Genomic DNA, 18,886 nt, shown 5'->3' with positions numbered 1-18,886 from the left:
AAGTATGTGAAGGCAAGAAGGTAAAATTAGCTTTTCAGGGATATCAAATGAATAATAACACGTAATGAGTGTTTCGGATATTCCAAAATTCTTTTGTCTTTTTATAGACAGATGCGTATCGCAAAACTTTTAAGTATAATTTGTTTTCTTACTATGTTTACTGTGCCATGGCTTCTGATGTCATCAAAGTGCTCTGCTTTAACTGGGTGACCAATTAAAACCCAGAATTGTTTGTCAAACTGACGCAGAATTCAGTTTTAAACAGCCATCTGTTTTTACAGCCTGGATGGGAAAGAAAAAGAAATAATTAACACAGAGAAAATAAAAGGCTCTTAAAAGTAAAGTTGCCAAAATTGTTCTTCAGAGCAATGCCATAAGGAAACCATTTTTTGATTGACAAAAGACCCATCCACATGAAGGTTCCAGAAAGTGCCTTTAGTTATTTAAATCCATAACATGCTCCATACAGTAATTACCGATGAATAGATGGTAGCAGATTTGTATAATACCAATGAGTTTAAAAGGACTCTTGCTATGTACAGTAACACAGGCTAAGTCCAGGTTTCCTTAATCTGTTATTGTCCTGCTAGGTACCCTACCACACAATACAGATTTAAACGAAGCTCCTACTCTACTGCTCAGACGTCACCAAACTAATCTATAATGTTCAAAGTGAAGCCCCGTGATTGGCCAAGTTCCAACTCAGCACGGGCAATCACAATAACTAATAAATCAAGGTGGAAGACAACTAATTGAAGGGATACAACACATAAATAATATATTACCTTTTCAACAGGTACGCTGGTCCTTTGCATAGCCAAGCAGAAAAACGTTTGCTGTCTGCAATACAGTAACAGAAACATATTAATAAAATATTAACATTTATAAACCACAAAACAATATTCACCAGCTTTGCTTTTATTTTCAGATTCATGATGGCCGATGATGATGTTTAATTCTTTTTTGCACAGTTTAATAATTGTTGGGGCGTTTTGCCAAGGGAGAACACCAGAAGAGTACTTGTGCTTATAAACGCTAATCATTTAAGAAACCAGACTTCTGCCTTAAATGGGTTGCTCAACTTATCCCATTTATGTGCATGCATGTAAAAGTGTTGAACCCATCTCTTGCAAGTGTGAAACAATGATTGAGGTAGGTGGCTAAGGCAAGGACGGGAGTTGGGGTGGGGGGACATGGTGGGTGCTAGTTGGGCTCCCAGATCAAAACATTTCCTAGATCCCCAAAATGGTTAGGGCTGGCCCTGAGATAAAGGTAATAGTCCAATTATGGATTAAGGATTACAGAAGTGGACTCATTTTGATAAAGAGCTGCTGGAAGTTGCAGGGGACAGGAAAACACAGGAAAGGAGAAGTGGATTAAAAGAGATGTTAAACCAAAGCTGCAGTGTGTGTGCTTGTCCTTGTCCTCTTTCATGGCTTGAATTGTTTATTTGATTCCAGTCCTCTTGGCAACGACCTTGGCTTGCCTTTTATGACTTTGCAGACATCAGCTGACACCAGCTCTCAAAATAACTGCTGCCACCCTGCACAGTAGATGCCGGGTCTACTAACCAAGCTCAGAGTATTTTGTTCTGCCTTCACCTTCTCAAAGAATAAAGCCCATACAATGCCGGGTAAATTCAAAGGGTTTGATTCTAATGCTGATAAGCTGTGGACCGCCATCAGTGGCATGTTCCAGGGCTGCAATACCATAACAATGTTTGAAATTATAGTCATGTTGCAACAATGAGGAGCTTTGGAGCCACAACACAGGACAGAAGATAATGCAGCTACCTGAGCCAGTAACATAGGGGATTATACAATATCTAGATATACTGTAAATAAGCTGTGTTTGTTTGCTTCCATTATATCTTCAATTAAATGGCCAAAGTGCTATTTTTTTCATATTCATCCTAGTAATGGTGCCATCCTTCTTAAAGCATTAAGCAGGTTGCCACAATACTAATATCAACTTTCAGGTTTGGTCAGGTTGGAGAGCATGTACTGGTACAACGAGTTGCCACATCCACCACATGACAAAACAGCTCAGGATCAGGATTACACTGTGACAATGCGAGTTTGACTCCATGCTCCCATCTGTTGTTCGGGAGCCCTTGAACCCGTCACCGTTGGTAATGTTACCAATGAGCTAGACAGTGAGGCAACAACATAGCAAGGGGATGATGTAAAAAGTATAAAGTGCTTTTATTTAAAATCAATCAAAACACAGGAGTGAGTGCAGTGCATTCAAAAGTCATTAAAAAAATAATCCAATAAATGCAAGTGAAAATGTGGAGGTTAAAAACAATAGAAAAAATTCTTCTTGAAAATAACAAGGTTAAAATATAACAGGAAGCAATCCTTTAAAACAACAAAGTCCAGTGTCTTCTTTCCTGCGGCAACTCCCCTACTCCTCCCAGATGGGCTTCTCAACAGGGGAGTTGCCCTACTTGCTGCTGGCCCTCTGTCCACTCTCCTGCTTGTCGGTCACCATACCGATCCCTGGCTCTGGTAGGCTCTACGAATAGCGACTTGGGATTCCCCAACGACCAAGGCTCTCACGCTGGGGACACCACATCCCAAGTCCTGACTCCCGCTGCCTTCCGTGGAGAGTCATCAGCCTTCCGGTCACTCCTGTCCTTCATAAAAACAATCTCTGCGGGAGCAACCACAACTACTACGCCCCAGGTGTCGGCCAAACACCCAGGCTGCCTGCACAGCTGCATGCGAGCCTTCACTCGCTCGGTCTCCCGCACCGGCTTTCTCTCTCTCTCGCTCGCTCGCTCGCTTCCTGCTTCCTGCTGCAACCTCCGTTTCCTTCTCTTTTCTTTTTCTTTCTTCCCTTACCGTCTCAGGCTTCTCTTTATAAAGGATGTGGCAGCTGTGGCAATCAAGAGTTCCCGGGAACAATTACGGAGAGGACTGTCCCTCACCTGTGCACTTAGGTGAGAAACGCCCACAGCATGAATCCACCTGGGAGCCGCTTCAGCCACACTACCACGCCCCTCGCTACGCTGTGAGCGCGGTGATTATTTATCTAAACCTGGCCTTTGCTGAGAGCTGTGGACCCACTATACCACACACACACACAGTCCAGTCCCCCCAACCCCCGGAAATGACCATCTCTTTGCCACAGCCAGGTATTACATGGATGTCCCCTTGGTCTGGTCCAGCTGCTCGGGTCCTCAACAGTGAGGATCCTGCCAGTCAGATCACCCCAATGTCTGTGGTGCCGTAATTAAAAATTCCTCACAATGCAGGTAAAGTACAGTACCTCATTCATGACTCAATCGACACAAAGTTAAACCAGCAGTATCCAAGGATTCTCCAAAGAGACACAGCACCCAAGGAGTCCAGTCATGTCTTGCAACCATATAGCAAAAAAGGAAACACCAGGACTCTGAAGACTTGGACCTTTATCCTCTTGCAAAATATTGAGAGCACCAAACACCCCTTTCCCGCAACCTCATGACCCCCCATGCTCTCCCAATCTGTCTACTGACTTTATCAAAAGAGTCACCAGAGACATGACTGTTGCTACTGAGGTATGTAAATCTCTCAAAGCAGTTGTCATTCTCTCCCCAGATGGACACACTGCTGATGGCTGTGCCCAAGAGGTCATTAAAGGACTGGGTCTTGTTTTTTATCCAGGACACATAGAAGCTCAGAACTCAGACTCTTCACTCAGTCTCTCGAGAGCCCTGATCACAGCCTCCATTGACTCAGTGAAGATCACAGCATCGTTGGCAAAGTCATAAGATCAGTGAATCTTTCTTCACCAATAGATGCCCCACAGCTACTGGACCCCACGACCCTGCCCAACACCCAGTCCATGCAAGCACTGAACAGGGTAGGAGCAAAAACCCACCCCTGATGAACCCAAAAATTACCTGGGAAAAATGCAGAGGGTCTGCCTCCACTCTGCACAGCACTCACAGTACCAGTGTACAGGCTGGCCATGATACCCAGCAACTTCGGGGGGATCACATAAAGTCTCAGGATGTCCCACAGGACAGCTCGATCAGCTGAGTGAAATGCTTTACAAAAATCAACAAAGGCTGAAAAGAAACTCTGCCAATATTCATATTTGCCTTCAATGAGAACCCTCAGTGCCAAGATGGTACACTTCTTAGGCATAAAACCAGACTGGTCAGGACACTGGTAGGTGAACAGGTGATTACAGATCCTATTGAGGATGACCCTAACAAGGATCTTACATGGCACCAAGAGCAGTATTATTCTCCTGTAGCTGCCACAATCCAGGCATTCACCTTTCCCGTTTTCTTGTTAGTTAGAATGAAGCCCACATTCAAAATTCAAAATACCAATATTCATTTTCAAATCGCTAATATCTAGTTTGAAATGTCATTATTAGTTTTAGAAATATACAATATCATATTTAATTTTAATATCAAAAGGTGCAATACATGCTAAAGGTTCTTGCCACACTGCTTTGGGATCTATCTATCTATCTATCTATCTATCTATCTATCTATCTATCTATCTATCTATCTATCTATCTATCTATCTATCTATCTATCTATCTATCTATCTATCTATCTATCTATCTATCTATCTATCTATCTATCTATCTATCTATCATGCCCCACATTATGTTTCAAACAAAGACACATTTTTCCTTGATTTATCCCTTTGCTCCACATTTAAAAATTACAAATCAAGCAATTCAGATGTGTTTAAAGCACACATTGCAGACTTTCATTTAAGGGTTGTGGCACGTGGCTGGGGGTGGTATGCAGCCAGGACGCCCAAGAGGACCGGAGGAGGGCTCACACCTCCTCCAGACCATGAGGGGGTGACCGCCCCGGTTGCTGTGGGGACCAAAGGGGACAGAGCTTTAAAACTCAACCCTGTAGGGGCCCGTGGTCACTGCCAGGGGGTGCCCCAATGCCTGGAGAGCCCTGGACCTCAGCACTTCCGCCACACCAGGAAGTGCTGGTGGGAAGAGGAGCAGGGACACCCGGAGTGCTTCTGGGGATGCAGCTGGCACTTCCACCACACTGGGGCGTGTCGGTGGAAGATTGCCGGAACACACCTGGAGCACATCCGGGGGACTATAAAAGGGGCCACCTCCCTTCATTCAGGGCTAGAATCAGGTGGAAGAGGACAAGGTCTCTGGAGGAGTCAAGGAGGCGGCCTGAAGAGAGTAAAGGCATTGTGAAAGGGCATGGACCTGAGGGGTGATTGGTGCTGCGGCACTGGGTTGTGCTTGATTGAACTGTAAATACCTGTAAATAAATGTGTGTTGGGTGACTTAAAATGATGTATGTCTGTCTGTGTCCAGGCCAGGTTCCACAGGGTATTTGCATACATTTCATGTAGAGATGACAACACTTTTCCTACATGGTCCCCCCCCCCCCCCCCATTTCAGGGCACCTTAACATTTGAGACAATTGGCGTCATAGATATTTATGATTTTGTTTGTCAATCTGAGTTGAAGAACTGTGCAAATGAAAGTCAAAGAAGTGAGTGAAAAATGAGAATAAAACCATTACAGACATTGATAAAACCTTAGGAATACCTAACTCAATTAAGAAGAAAGAAGACACTAGTGAGATCACTAAGCGCAAAGGGACTGGTATGCCAAGGAAGATCTGCGCTGTTGACGACAGAAGAATTTTGACTACGGTAGAGAAAAAGCCCCCAACACCTGACTTACAGATCAGAAACAGTTTTCGGGATACAGATTTATATGTGTTAGAGATGATTAGCCACAGAAAACCTCATGAACAGAAATACAGACACCACCCTGCAAAATACAGACCAAGGTTATTATAGTTTTGCCTTTTTATATTAGTTTTAATTTCTATATTTTTTTTGACCTTACTTGGAAATTCAGTTTAGTTTTAGTTTTCCTTCATCGTGTATTTTTAGTTTTAATTTAGTTTTTATTTCACAATGACATTTCTATTTTATTTTTATATCTATTAGTTTCAGTTTTACTTTTAGTGATTATGGTATGGTTAAAGAGCTACTATGGAGTTTAGTTTTGTGTCACTATCAGACAGAACCGTATACTTAACGGGTTAAGATATGAATTTAAAAGCTTACTACACTACATCATTTACTATCTGGTTTTGTTTTTGTCTGATTAAAAACAAGCATAATCAAAACCAGATACTGAATATGAACAGTTTTATATAAATTTTATAATTTAAAAAATATTTTCTGTGTCATTTGTGCTGAATAAATATGCACTGATTGTTACCACTTTTTATCTTTTTGTTTAATTGCCCAGAATGGGACAATTTGTAATGAAATGTAGGTGAATTTTAAGGTTTTTTACTCTAAATGTCTATACCACACAAGATATCCCGCTCCAAGACAATGTGCTTATAATGAATGCCTTCAATATTGCATTCAAAAATCTCCCATACTGGGCTTTTTATTTTCTACCAGCCATATTGATCTCTGATTCCATCTCAGGCACATATAATTTATAGACAGAATTTTGCCACATGTAGGCCTGAAAAGATATAAAAAATAGAATTGATACAAAAAAATAGATTCTATTGTGTTCTGACAGGTGTGATCATGAATATCATGGGTGCTTAGGAAGAACAGGGGCTTAGGCTTGAATCAGTGTGTAACCTCACCTAGCTGTATTGAGGGAAGAACTTAAATAGCCAATGCATAAGAACAGTAAGCCCTTAATGAGCAGAGCAAGAGTAGGTAATGGGTGTATGGACAACCACAAAACAACAAGTGACAGCATCTGAAATTAAGAACAACATATACATTATTTACACCTGTTTATCCAGAGCAAGATCGCAGGAAACCTTGAGCCTACTCCGGCAGGTGTGGATGCAAGGCAGGAAAAATCCCTGCTATGTAATATGTATGATATAGCTGATGTTAAAAACAAAAATAATATGATATTTCAACTATCTGCTTTGAGAGAGAGAGAGAGAGAGAGAGAAATTGATAAAGGAGGACAAATATTTTAAAACATAATTCTGCTACTGGATTATTTTCACAATATCAGGTATTTTGAGCTGTGAATATAAACTAAAAAAGTTAAATTAATAAATATAAAATAAATACAAAAACACATTAGTATGTGTAGTTTATCACCAGCCTGCAGAATCTCTTCACCTACCTACCTGTAGTAAAGTAGAGACATTGGCAACTCAGGGATTTTACAAGGTTTGTATCACGACTTTTTTAAAGCAAAAGTGATTGGTCAGTAACTATATGCTGATCTTGTATGATGACCTAGTCAGTCTCTCAGTCAGTGCCGGATTTCTCCAGTGCAAAGTGGCAGGTGAATTATTGTCAACAAAACACATGCACCTGAAAAATAAACTGAAATGTTTCTCACTTATGATTTTTCTGTCCATACGGTAAATGTTTTGTTTACCGGCACATTCTGATTTCAGGCGTTTTAATTACATCTTGATATACTGTACAAGAAGCGCAAAGAAAGATGGCACATAAATCGCTTTCTATTTCACACACATTACACACCTGTATTCTGCTTGCTCTGTCACTGCCAATGCTGTGTGAACACCCGCCCTCCGTCACCAGCCGCCGTTCACTGAATGAATATAAATGCGGGCGGCTCATGGCAGATTACTTTTTTAGAGTTAAAATTTATAAGGTTTTAAGACTAATGGCAAGAATATTTATTATAAAATGAAAAATTAAAAATATTTTTAGTATATTATTATTTTATTTCAGTTAGTCTTTCCAGCTACTTTAATAGTTTTGTTTAGCTTTAGTTTTTTATTTTGACTTTGTTAATTATTTTATTTCAGTTTATGAAAATGTTTTTTAATAATAGTTTCAGTTTTGATTTTCGTTTTCGTTAACTATAATAACCTTGTTGCAAACCACTAGTTAGCCACAAAAACAGGATGGCCAGATTACAGTTTGTGAAAGAGCTTGCAGAATTTTGAAAAGGTGTTATGGACCGATAAAACTAAGATGAACCTGCATCAGAGTGATGGCAAGAGCAAAGTGTGGAGGCGAAAAGGAACTGCCCAAGGTGTAAAGCATACCACCTCCTCTGTTAAAAGTGGTGGTGGGCAGGGCCGTGTTGTGCCGCATGGGCATGCTGGGGGCCCAGTTGCTTGGGGGCCCCACAAGCATAGTGGCCCCATGTGAATCTATTTATGGTGTGACTTGGTGAGTGGTTGTGTATGGTAGGGGCCTCAGTGCACTGCTTTGCCCGAGGGTCAAATAATGCTGTTAAGACTGCCTGGGTGGTGGGGGTGATATGACTTGTGCATAGCTGCCATAGGTACTGGCACACATAATCTTCATTGTTGATGTAACTGCTGATGGTAGTGGCAAAATGAATTCTGAGGTGTAGAGAAACATCTGTTCAAGTTCCAGTGAATTTCTCCAAAGTCGTTGGATGGCTCAACAAGATAATGATCCCAAACATAAAGGCAACATGGTTTTTCATAGCTATAAAATAGAAAGTCCTTGAATGGATTGTGGATTTCATAATTTTTAATAGATCTAGATCTAAACTTCATATTTATATTCTTTCTAGTTATGATTAAGGAGTGTCCAAACACTAGTCTTTCCACTGTATCACAGACCTTATTTGACAAAACAAGAGGTAAACAATGGTTACATAAATGTTTAATTGTTAATGTGGTTTCACTTTCTTCTGACTGAATATAAACCTTTTGAGTATCTAATTGCTCACAAAGGTCCATTAACATTTGAATTAAAATTCCTCTCTGATGATTAAGATTTGGCATTCCAGTCTCCAGGTGCACTTTGGAATTATTAAACTTGCTACTTTTACAGTCAATTAGGAAAAATGAAAGAGGAAATGGGAAAGATCAGTGGGTAGAGTTCCAGTAACATACTGTAGAACTGTACGTTCAATCAAAACAATGTGCTCATTCAGTAACTTCATTAATACACGGGTATCATTTTCAGGATGAAACAGCTTGCTGATAAGAGATATACACTTTTTGAATACTGGTGTGCTCAGGTGTGGAGGTCCTACCAGCTACCATATCTCCTTCCATACACACTTTGTGTAACAAAATATTGTGGAAGTCACACTGTATTATTAACAAATTAACTAACATTGGCAGTACTAACTTTACACAAGATCCGAAGAACCCTGGCCCCATTCAATGGTTTGCAACATTCCTTCTCCTTCCTCACCTCATTCAGTCTACTCTCATCTCCTTCCCAACTTAATTAGCTGAGACCATCCTTGAGCTCAACGGTCTGACCATAACCTTGATGGGTGAGTACTGTGCAGCCCACAGATTTGATTATCCCCTTAGCTTACATTCAACCCCAAAGTACTTTCAAATGCTGCCAAAGAGCTTGTATTCTTCCTGACTGTTGGACCAAGAAGTCACTAACCATTGTGACCGTCATGTATAGGTGGTTCCTTCAGTTGAGTCGGCTTGACAATAAATGTTCCCAACTTGGAACATCAACCTTTTCCTGGTCTCGGGTATCTTATCATAGTCTTACCTTGTGCTCATCATAGAAGTACTTTGGTGCCTCTGATGTGATTGATTTAATGTGAACTAAACGTCAGCCTAATCCAAATAACCAACATACTCTAATTCAAGAAAGATCACCAATTATTGTTTCTATTGGACACATTACCCAATACTCAGCAACATTTTCACAGACTGTGTTTGATTCAATTCTGTTAAAATAAAGTTCTTTTGCCTACTAGGTGGCACAGTGGACGCACATGTGGTTCATCCCTGGCTCCATCTTGTTCCTTTTTTGTAATGTCTTTGTTCACTTTGCTTACTTTTGTTTAAGTGTTTTAAATGTAAATATGTTAAGAGAAGTCTAGCAAATGACAACTTTTATTGGCTAACTAGAAAGATTACAAGGCAACTCAGGCCCCCCCTTCTTCTCACTACATCCATAATGGCTAACAAGGTACAACACCCTAGTACTATAAATGTACATATGTTAATAGTATGTGTTTTTTTGTAGGTTACCAGAAATGGGATGATGGTGAGTGTTGAACAGGGAGGGAAGTTCTAAGAGTATAATGAGAGATGTGTTTGCATCTAAACAAGTGAGGCCAACAGCTTCACTCATACGCTTGACCACTTCCATTGAGCTCTACTCCATCAGTTTGTTTGTTCTTATGAATTGATTCCCATGATTCACTGAAAAGAATAGTTCAAAGTGAACAAATTGTTTATGATTTGCTAATCGCTAAGAAGAAGTTGGAAAGAAAAAGCACCCTATGGTGTCTCAGGCCTTTACTGTATCTGTTATCTGTTTCTGCTTTTCTTTGTGCTTGTTTCCCTTTTGTAAGTTATAGGTTTGTATTTCTATTATATTGTCTCAGCTGCTTCCCTGATTCTTGGTTTAGCTTTGAACAAGCCATATACGCTGCAGTTGAGACAAATCAGAATGACCTTACAGATCAGGAAGAGGCTGACATCTTTAGCTGCAACATGCAATGCAATTGTGCATAGTCCACAATGTGGCCAACTGCAGAAGGTAAGATGCACCAAACAACACCAATCCCAAATGAAGGATCTGACTTATGGGTTTTAATTTTATTTGGTGCCCTCAAAATGCCCTGTTATAAATCACATTTTTGCAACAAAGTAGCCTAGTCTTCCAAAAATGCTTAGATGATGTTTGTTAATTGCACTATCAGCATAGTCCGGATGTACCATCTGTTATATATCTCATCTTGGCTGGGGATTCAGATGTTCTATGTCTGTTTTGTTCTTTCTTGTTTCTTTTATTTATGTTAATGTTACTTTTGGTGATTATGTGCACTATTGTTTATTTTTTATTTTGACTATCTATGTAGGCAGCCTATGTTATGTGCCATTTGTTTTTCCCTGACCATTGAGGTTTCTAAGCATTTTTTGTTTTCACAAAGTTTATTTTTTATTTTGTTTATTCCATTCTTTTGTTTATGTGATATGGGAAGTATGTTACGTGACTGATCGGTTCATTTGTGAGGTGAGTGGTAATTATGCAATAAATACAGCAGCAGAGATGTGTCATGGTATTGCTTGGTTGAGTAAACTTCAGTAATCTTTACTGTTAGTTTCCAACTCAGGTAGGCCAATGCCTAAATTTTGTTTAGGTGCTTCATCTCCTTTCTGACTTTCATATTTGGTGATCAGCTACAAACTATTAAGCTATTAAAAACAGACACCTTCTAACTTTTCAAGTGAAATGATAACTTATTTAGGGGCTTTAATGTTCTACAAATACCCACTCATAAGACAGATTTTCCACTTTTTCAATAAGAGACAAATGCAAACCTTTGTTTCTTCCCTTTATCCAATGATGATCTCTCCAGCCATGAATTTAAAAAAAGGAATATTGTTTAATTTGATTATTAGTCAGCCTCCTGATCAAATACAAGCTTCAAATTTTATTTCTGAGATTAAAAAAATATAGGACATTAAAGATTTTTCAAGACATTTTGTATTTTTTCCAGGTAGCGCAATGTTAATCTAGCTATTTACAAAAGTGAATTATGAACATTTTTAATAGGAGATGATGTCACAGACTTGCGGAGGGAATTAGCTGAAGTTCACAGTGGAGATGATATGGCCATGTTCAGCTCCTGGTTTCGACGAATGCTCTTTGCCCACCTCACTTGCAGTTTCACTAACGCTCTCAGCTGGAGCCGATGCTGCCATGTCCAGTCCTGGCAGGTCTGTACCTTCGCTTGTCTGGTAGGCCATACTGTGAACTTGAGGCCGATTTAGACTTTGATGGGGCTTTTGCTGTCTTATTCTTTTCCTTTTCCTTCTGAGCTCTTTGCTTTACACTCATCCTTATTTGTACTTACATGTGTATTGTTAAATCCCCCTGGGATGAATAAATACAGGATATCTCGAAATGATATATAAACAAATGGTTAAAAGAACACCGCTGCTAATGGAGCTCCCTCCTATACGTCCATCTCCAACAATGGACAAGACCAAAATTATGAACATTTTTAAATTCAGTAATCATATCAAAAGTGAATATTAAAAAAATTGATAACAGGGTGCAGGTGCAGCATATCCAGACTCATATAATCAGACACAAGCTTTGGAGTTGAGTTTGATTTGATGTTTTCTACTCCGAAAAACTGAGGCTGGGAAAGAAACGGGAGAGACTGTAATTAGAGCGGCTCTCATGCTCACTGCTCCGCCGAGACGTTTTTTCTTTAAGTTTCCGCCGTCGAGCCAGGTCTTCCTCTAGCACCTGAACAAAGAAAAAAGTAACTAAATTAGTGCACAAGTATAACGTTATAAATCTCAAATTACCTGGCTTTTCAAATGTTTCTTGCCTCCATGACAGAAAACAGTTCCAAGTTTTTGTGTTGATCTCCAGGGAAAGAATCAAAAGAGAATTGGAGTAGGCCATCTTAGCACAGTAGCTGTTCCCGAGGTGCTATATTTTGAGGTGGCCACTTGTCAGGCAGCCAAGAGATGTCTTAGAAGTTTCAAACATGTGGAGCTTGTGAAGAAGGCAACCACTACAGTTAAACAGTTGATACAAAGGGGTATAACTGTTGTCTGTAGTTGAAACACATTCACATACAACTGACTGACTCTCCGCTTGTTCATATAACTTTCGTCATACAAGTGAGCTTTAGGGAGAACTTCAGGGCTCGTCCAACACTAATTCTACTCAGATTCATGGTGTGGCTCTGTATATAACTGCCTCTTGTCTTCTTCTCATTGCAAAGCAGAAGATTGATGGCCAAAGACTTTTAACGTCACTTCCGGTGCTGGACCTCCTGAATGCATAACAGAGCACTAACACCTTTCTCCTTCTTCCAACATACCATCCTAAGCATAACTACTGATCTCCACTCCAGTCCCTTTCCAATAACATCACTTCCAGCTCCCCTTTGATGATATCACTTTCGGCTCCACCTGATGACCTCACTTCTGGTCCCCTTCTTATGATGTCACTTTTGGTCCCCTTCTGATGACATCACTTCCAGCTCCCTCTGATGATGTCATTTCCACTTCTTCCTAATCGGATTTCCTTCCTGCCACCATGACATAAAAGATCTGTTGTATTTTGCTTACCTATCGAGTGCATTTTCTACAAAACAACCCATACCAGTCCTGTTTGATTACTTGTCATCCCAGACATTATACAGGGAAACTTCCTCAACCCTTTATTTTTGCCTTGTTGTCTTTTGTATCTTCACAATGCTCAGTCCTATCCTGACAGCAAAGTAGGAGTTGCTGCAGCTCTGCTGACATGCCCATACACTCTAGAAATGTTAATCTTAGTCTAAGTGCCATGGAGGAATGACAGGCATCCTGGACAGGAGGGAGGATGATTTCTTGTCCGGCCAGAAGGCCATAATGGATGGACCAAGTGAACATGAGTACTCGGAGCAGTTTGTTCCCTCACACGGCATGTGGTAGTGTTCCTCAGGGCTGAACCCAGTTAGGACACCCACAAGGCAAGCTGGGAATTGGACTTTGGAAATGACCTGTCGGTGTCCATAGGTGCTGCCAGAGGTTGCTATTGGGGGGGATGATGCCCTGTTTTTCACATGACCCTAAATTGAAATGGACAACTTGTGTGCGATATAGGAGACAGTTTCCAGGTCTAATTCAAAAGAATAACGGTGTAATAAATGTAGATTGTTACAGAATCCTCTTTGCTAATCCTGATCAGTTTACTTGTTCACAATTGGTGATGACTGCCTCTGGCACTTAGGTCCAACTCTAAGATGTCATCTCACACTCGCCTCTATGTAAAAGTACTCAGAATCCCTGCTAGTCTGAACGAACCATAAGTTAGGGGATAATTGTGGCACAGTTAATAGAACTGCCTCTCAGGTTTAGACTATTTTGTGACCGGTGTGGCTGCCAGTTAGCTGCCCATAACGGCTCTAAACTCTCTGTTAAAAAGTAAACTTATGACAAACAAACACAGCCGCCATTCAGAAACTCCCTCTTAAATAGTATTTTAATGGGAAACAAACACACTCTTACCCATTCCTTTTTCAGGATTAGCTGCAGGATTGCAGGCTTACCGCGCAACATGCTTCTCACACGAGGTTTAGAACATTTAAAAGACCAAGTGGCAGCTCACCTAACGGCTCTCTCTCCTGTCCTTTCTCACTCAGACTGTGTCTGCTCCAGTCGCTGCTTCTGAGCCGCTGAATCTGCTTGATTAGGAGGACTGTGTGTTCTTTTGACCTGGAGAGGGGAGCTGGACTGCCATGTTTAACAGCTGCAACCTGTGTGCTGTTCTGCTGTTGACAAACCTCTTCTGAATAAAGTCTTGTATTTGTACCTGCCAGATCAGCAATAAAGATTTTGTGCCTTGGAAACCTGACCCCTTTTCCAGTCTCCTGTGCAACTCTGTGACCCAAGTTTGACAATGTATATAACTGAAATGGTGAGGTTTAACAGGTGAACTTACAGTATATATTTACTTGTTTGGTTTTAGGCAGTAAATTAGTTTATAACTAATGTTTATCTATGAATATGGTTGGTGTGGTGGGGCAGTGCCTATGGCTGGTGCTTCATGGATTTAGCATTCCTGAATTTGACTCCTGGTTTGGATGTTATCAAGGCAGTGCTTGGGCCTTCTCTTCATGTCTGCCAGTTTTTTTTTGTTTTTGTCCCAAATCTCAATGATATACAATTTACATTAATTGGTGATGCTAAATTGGATTTGTACGGTTGTGTAAATAAGCAGATCCTTAACTCATGCCCGATAGGCATCATCACCTAGAACTCTGAAATGGATTATGTGAGCTTGACAATGTTATGTTATGTCGTCAATTACAGCTTTTGACATACTGCAGGTTAATGCTAAGTTGTGAGCCGAAACGGTTTAGCCCAAACCCAAGTCCATCTAACTGGTGTTTTATGATGTATTCAAGGCTGAGTGTTATTTACCTCCTTGCGGCTGGATAAGCGGTCTCTCCATTCTTTCAACTCCATGTTGTGCTCCTCATCTAGAGCTTTCAACTTCTTCTTTTCAAGTTCCACCAGCATATGTAGCTTTTCATTCTGCAGGCAAAAACACAGATACTGTGTATATCTTCTGTCCTTATAACACTTTTATTTTTTACAACAATTGCTCTGTGTTCAGATCAATATTTTAATTCACTTTGTTGCCTTTCTATCAACAATCAACATCATGTTAAGACATCAAAACACCATCCTGTGTAATAGCATTTGACAAGTTATGCCAACTAGCTATTTCTAGGTCTATTTAATCCTAGTAAGGTGGTTGGTATCCACAGTCTATTCTAGTTGCAACCGACAAAAGACACAAACTGATCCTAGCCAGGATGCCAGTCCATCACAGCGACACTCACACTCTTACCTACTGGGCATGTTTAACATCACCAGTTAACAATTAACTTGAAACTTCCAATTTCAAGTTGCTAATTAGACTAAAATGATATCTTTGGACTGCAAGGGTAAACCACAGCACCCAAATAAAACTAAAACATATCAAAACAAGTTTAAAGATTAATACAATTTTGAACTTACACAACGACTTCTAGTATTTAGCCTATCGATACATCCATTTTCTGAAGTTGCTTATCAAATTCAGGTCATAGGTATCCTAGACTGACATCTTTAAGTGGAAAACAGGACCCTGCTTTGTACTCTGTGCCAGTTTACCACAGGGCACAATGACTCACATGCCCATTCAGAAGTAATCTACTCTTGGCTGTCATGAATACATTTGGGATGTGGAGGGTCTGTGACTAATAGTTCAAATTTATTAAAAATAACATTTTAGAAAATAGTGCTTGAAGCAGATTTAAAATTTCTACAGCATTGAAACTGTAACAACTTACTGTATATGTGTACAAATAAGCAGCACAAGCGCCATGGAGAGCAACTCTTCAGTTTCCACTATGTTGGAATATGGTTTTATTCCTTGATGGTGACCAATCAGAGAATGAGATGTTGTAACGAGCAGGATCCAATCAGGGAATGGCTATGTAATAAGCACAAACCAATCACAGTCTGTGTTTTCAGAAGCATAGGTTTTTACCTGTGTACATTGCAACACTGAGTTGGTGTTTATATGCTCTGGAGAGCATTTTTAAAAGTCTCCATTTAAAAAACCCTGGGCATTGTGGACACAAGAGATTAATGTCTGCATTTTTAAATGAAAATTTAGTAGTGTGGACATTGCCTAACAGGAGGTGAATATTAATGAAACTGGCATGTGAGCAAGCCACCCTACCAAAAAGACAAGGCTTTCCAACCCATTTGGGTGGGCCCAGAGGGGATACAGCTTTTTTGTCTCTGTACATTTTATCGTTTTTCCTTTGTTTATCCATCCCGTGTTCTGCGGATAATAAACAAACTGTTTTTGTATACTTTGCCAATATACAAGGTGAAGAGATTGTTTTAAGAATCCCATTATTGTTAAGCATGTTCATAGGAATTTGCTAGAAATGTTCAAATTATTAAGCAAATAGATCATAGTGAATGTATCTGTCATGAATGAGACGCAAGACGTCATTTAAAAAAATTAATAGGCAAGCCACAGGCAGGTAATAATGTCCCAATGTTTGGGTACTCTTGTTAAAAATGAAAAACTTGCTAAAGGGTCACATGTTTGAATCAAGAGATGAAGAATACCACACCTTTGTGGGCACTGCAGCAAATTGTGCAACACATTGGGCCATATTGGGCCTTCACTTTTTCAGTGGAGTAACACTTGTCTTTGACCAGATTTTCATTGTTCAAAAACGGGACACAACTTATTAACAAAGTGGAAGGGTTAACCTTTCAGCTTTGTGCACATTGTTAGGTGTCGAAGAACTGGGGGTGAGTCCCCCTTGGAGATTTGTCCGCACTGCAAGTTAGCGTCTGCACTATGTCTGCTGCACAACATACCTTCATAAAAATGATCAGCCAATTGGTACATTTGCCAATACTCCAATTTTTACACCCAGAAGCAAGACATGAAACCAGGGCTGTCCAGTCTGAATAACCAGAATCTCATGGTCCAAGGTGTCTGGGGATTTAACACCTAATGGAATAGATTATCTGTATTTGGTGGCATCTTCTTTTATTTCAGAAAACTGAATAATGTTTTGGAACAAAACTCAAGATTTATTGTTTTGACCGCTTGCATTGTTTGAATTTTAGATTTTACCTGAAGTTGCTGCAGTTCTCTGCTGTTGCTACTGCATTCCTCTTGGAGTGCTTTTATTTGTTTCTCATGATTTTCCTGTTGACGAGATTTCTCTGCTTTCTGACGAGCTTCTTCTTCTGCTAGGAACTGTGGCACCAGAGAGAGAATATAAGACGTATGTTTTAATAATCAGCTTCTCTACATTGTCTTAGACAGACCATTCAGAAAAACTGGCACCACTTTAAATGCGTTTACCCCTGAATGATGCAGAATGTTCAAGGTTTGTTAGTTAATCAATAAATCCATAAATAATATAGTACATTTTGCAAGGTGTGCAATCACAAGGTGCTATCCAAAGCAAACAAGAGTTCAAGTTCCATGTAAGTACTAGGTGACTCATTCCATTAATGCTTCCTCTCTTATTAGCTCTTAAGCCATCCAGTATTTAGTTTTTTTATTCTTGCTGAATATCATATTAGCTTGTCAATAAAGAGTTTCACAGATAGTGTCAAGCTCATGCAGTTTGAATAATGCTAGAATCTGGAATAAGAAACAAGCCAAACCAATGGTTTCTAACAAATGCTGATCATAATAAATCTCCTGTAAAATAATGCATTTTCAATTTTGAAATTTTCAGAAAACCCCTCATTCATTACAAAAAGAAGAGAATCTATTTTTTTTTTATATTTTTATTTTATTAATTTTCATTGTAATCATTCCATACAAACAGATCAATTTATAACCCAACAAATTTGAAGACAAATCAAACCCCACCCCTGAGAAGGAGAGCTTAGCTAAAGGAAAATTGCTTAAGGCTTTTTAATAAGGCAAAATTAAACAAAAGAAAGGGAGAAGTAAATATCTATGTAAATAAGAGATGGAGAAGGGAGTTAAATGCAATAATAGTTATTTCTCTTATTCTAAAATAATATTGATTAAATCCTGCCAGGTTTTGAAAAAATTTTGTACAGATCCTCTAACTGAGAATTTGATTTTTTCCAATTTCAAATAATATAAAACATCGGTTTCCCACTGACTTATAAGAGGAGAATTAGGATTCTTCCAATTTAACAAAATAAGTCTGCGTGCCAAAAGTGTAGTGAATGCAATCACCGTTTGCTTGTCCTTCTCCAATTCAAGTCCATCTGGAAGAACACCGAACACAGCTGTTAATGGGTTAGGAGGGATTGTGATACCAAGGCTGTCTGAGAGGCACTCCAAAATGATGTTAGTTTGGTGCAGACCCAGAACATGTGACCCAGTGAGGCAGGAGCTTGGTTGCAGTGTTCACAGGTTGGATCCTGCCCTGGAAACATTTTGGACAGTTTTAAGCAAGACAGATGGGCTCGATATATAATGTTTAGTTGAATAATTCTATGCTTTGCGCATATAGAACTCGAGTGAATTCTCTGCTTTGCTACCTTCCACTCCTTTTCTGATATATTGATTAAGAGATCTTCTTCCCAATGTCCTCTTGGATCTTTGAAAGGTAGGGACACTAATAAGGTTTTATATATTGCGGAAATAGTGTTTATTTCCTCGAAATTGAGCAGTATTTTTTCCAGCATTGTGGAGGGTGCAAGGTGGGGGAAATCGGGCAATTTCTGTTTAACAAAATTTCTAATTTGAAGATAATAAAAGAAATGTGTAGCTGGGAGGTTGAATTTTGAATGTAATTGTTCAAAAGATGTAAATATGTTGTCTATATAAAGATCTCTGAGCATTTTAATCCAAAAACTTTTCCAGGTATTAAAAACTGGATATACTTGCGAAGGTTGAAAGAGGTGGTTCTCTTGCAGAGG

At 39.7% G+C, this 18,886-nt stretch overlaps 1 protein-coding gene across 1 annotated transcript in view; it reads right to left on the bottom strand.

Moving 5' to 3' along the window:
- Positions 1 to 11,142: 11,142 nt before the first annotated feature.
- LOC114648827 (serine/threonine-protein kinase 10-like) overlaps positions 11,143 to 18,886 on the bottom strand; it is a 109,855-nt gene continuing 102,111 nt past the window's right edge. The window contains exons 16-18 of the mRNA XM_028798098.2: positions 17,106 to 17,231; positions 14,873 to 14,986; positions 11,143 to 12,197 (exon numbers count right to left, since the gene is read on the bottom strand). Of these exons, the coding sequence (XP_028653931.2) occupies positions 12,069 to 12,197; positions 14,873 to 14,986; positions 17,106 to 17,231 (369 nt within the window). The 3' untranslated portion in view covers positions 11,143 to 12,068. The remainder of the gene's footprint in view (positions 12,198 to 14,872; positions 14,987 to 17,105; positions 17,232 to 18,886) is intronic.

This window comes from Erpetoichthys calabaricus, chromosome 1 (assembly GCF_900747795.2).
Source record: "Erpetoichthys calabaricus chromosome 1, fErpCal1.3, whole genome shotgun sequence".
Taxonomy (NCBI): domain Eukaryota; kingdom Metazoa; phylum Chordata; class Cladistia; order Polypteriformes; family Polypteridae; genus Erpetoichthys; species Erpetoichthys calabaricus.
This window is presented reverse-complemented; position numbering and strand designations above follow the sequence as displayed.